The sequence below is a fragment of the Echinops telfairi genome, unplaced genomic scaffold, assembly GCF_000313985.2.
Source record: "Echinops telfairi isolate 266 unplaced genomic scaffold, ASM31398v2 ScPeMD7_7458;HRSCAF=8496, whole genome shotgun sequence".
NCBI lineage: Eukaryota > Metazoa > Chordata > Mammalia > Afrosoricida > Tenrecidae > Echinops > Echinops telfairi.
Genome location: NW_022111358.1, coordinates 36,307,647 through 36,309,899, shown reverse-complemented (window position 1 = coordinate 36,309,899; position 2,253 = coordinate 36,307,647). Strand labels below are relative to the sequence as shown.

Here is a 2,253-nt window from a genome sequence, read left to right as displayed (position 1 = left end):
GGGCTTCCTGTCGTGGGCCGGCGAGGCTGCGGGGAGAGAAGGGAGAGGCCGGAGGCCGTCAGGGAGGCGAGGCCGGAAGACGAGGGTGTCCGAGCCCGACGAGCCGGGGGAGCAACGGGAGGGGGCTCGGGCAGAGGCGCCTGCACGTGCGAGGGGAGGGGGCTGAGCATGGGGGGCTGCCCTTCTCTCGCCCGGGTCTCCTGGGGTCCCAGGACCATGAGGGTCTTGTCTTCCTAAGAATGGGGCCACCTCAAAAAGGGTTTCTCCCCCAGTGGGCGTTCCGTCTCGCTTTGTAAAAGAGCCTTTTCAAATCTATAGGCTTTTAAGTTACTATAACCTAGTTTTCCCTCGGACTAAAGTTTTGGGGGCTTGTTTAGGGGGGGTTGTTTTGGTGGGGAGAAGGGGGAGCAGGCTACTTTGGTTAAATAACGCTTTCTGCCCTGGTTTTTTTTTTCTGCCCTGTTTTATATATGTATATATACATATACATATATATATATATACATGCACACACACACATACATCTAAACATCCGCCTTTTTGCTGTTTACAGTTTGTTGAGAAAGTCCTGGGAGCAAACCTCCTGGTTTGGAAAGGTCTCGGATTACAGGTTGAGCGCCCCTAACAACAGAGCTATTTGGTTTTCCCATCCGTGTTTACACTGTCATTCTGCTCTCTACAGAAGCGCGCATCTGGGAGGGAATTTTTTATCTGGCTTCTTGGACACCCCTTACTGGCAAACCTCAGCTGAGAAAGGGAGGGTGGGGGGTTAAAAACTTAGCTGGGAAGCAAGCAGAGGCCTCTGGTGAAATGTGAAAACACACCTCTGAGATACTTTCTCACCCCCTTTGATGGGGAAGAGAAATCTAAATAACATCGCATAGAAAATATACATAAATCAAATGCATAAGTACCAGTCTATAAAATGTTCTCCAGCTCTCAGGTTGATGAGCAAACTTGAGCCAGTTCAGAAGCTGGGCAGCTTTCCACCGCCTGGCTACAGAACACCACCTCCCCGATTGCCTGGGTCTCAGCACCCTCGCTCATCTCCATGTCTCTCTCTCTGGCCTTTCAATCTGTTTATTGGCATTTCTCTCCCCTTGTATTGAAGAGCTTGGACTACCCCTTGCACCTTTCCCAACCCTTCACGTGAAGGGATTCATTTGGCCAAAGTGACCCATCTCCTTTCAAATCAGCTCTCTAGCCATGGCTGATGGAGGTGCATGTTTTGCAAAGGGGCAGTCCTGCCTCGCTGCGTTCAGCACCCACCGTGCCACCACCCACAGCTGAGGAAAGTTCTGGTGGCTGTCCAATTTCAGGCAGTCAACTGTGGACCTCAGGGCCGCTCCCCCATCGGTCTCACCATCTGTTGTCATGGGAAAGATCGCCTGATATTTGCGTTAAATGCCACTGATGTCACTCAAATGTGCGTGTGGAAAAACAACCCAAAGTAATTTGCCCCGGGAGGAACGGAAGCTATTTTTCCTAGCGATAGGGAATTGAACAACATCCAGATGAAAGCAAAACAAAACCACCTCTCCACAGGGAAGCCCATGTTTTTGCGTGTGTGTGTGTGTGTGTGTGTGTGTGTGTGTCTGTCGGGCTATCCTTTGGGGCTGGGGGGAGAGGGAAGAAATGTCCGAAGTCGTCTGACTTCCCTCCTTGCACCCTCACCCCGGTCCTCGCAGCACCCACTTAACATGCAGAGTCTCCTCCAGCTCCTGCCTGCCCGCTCGCGGCGGCAGATCTTTGCACTAGCTGAGCTGGCTGCCTTCCGAAACGACTTGCCGAGAGACACCACGTCTCGGGGACACGCATTTTGTCCCTGCCCCACGCGAACACAGACCTGAAGTGCCCTCTCTTGCCCCCTCTGTCTCCTCAAACCCCAGGCTCTGCCCTCCCGCGAACTTACCTATTCTCTGGGCCACCGGGGCTTCGGGGGAGGATCCGATGATCAAACAGAGAAGCCAGAACGCGCGAGCTGTCATTTTTGCAGACGCGGTTCCCAGGCTCTGAAAGTGCGCCTGGGCTTTTGCCTTCTCTCCCCCGACCCACCCCTCCACCCCCCTCCCCACCACCCCCACCCCCGTCCATGCTAATGAGGGGCAGCCTTTGGGGAAACGGACACACTCACTGACCAGACCGCCGCCGCCGCCGGGCGTTCTCACACTTCCTAAAGGGGGTGAGCACATGGGTTCTCAAAGTTGTCCTTGGAAACACGTCCTGTGATCTGTGTGCAGTGACAATCCAACC

General features: G+C 53.9%; 1 protein-coding gene across 1 annotated transcript in view; it reads right to left on the bottom strand.

Annotated features, from left to right (window-relative positions):
• CUNH17orf58 (chromosome unknown C17orf58 homolog) overlaps positions 1 to 2,017 on the bottom strand; it is a 4,480-nt gene extending 2,463 nt beyond the window's left edge. The window contains exons 1-2 of the mRNA XM_004707545.4: positions 1,847 to 2,017; positions 5 to 140 (exon numbers count right to left, since the gene is read on the bottom strand). Of these exons, the coding sequence (XP_004707602.2) occupies positions 5 to 140; positions 1,847 to 1,988 (278 nt within the window). The 5' untranslated portion in view covers positions 1,989 to 2,017. The remainder of the gene's footprint in view (positions 1 to 4; positions 141 to 1,846) is intronic.
• Between the last annotated feature and the right edge of the window lie 236 nt (positions 2,018 to 2,253).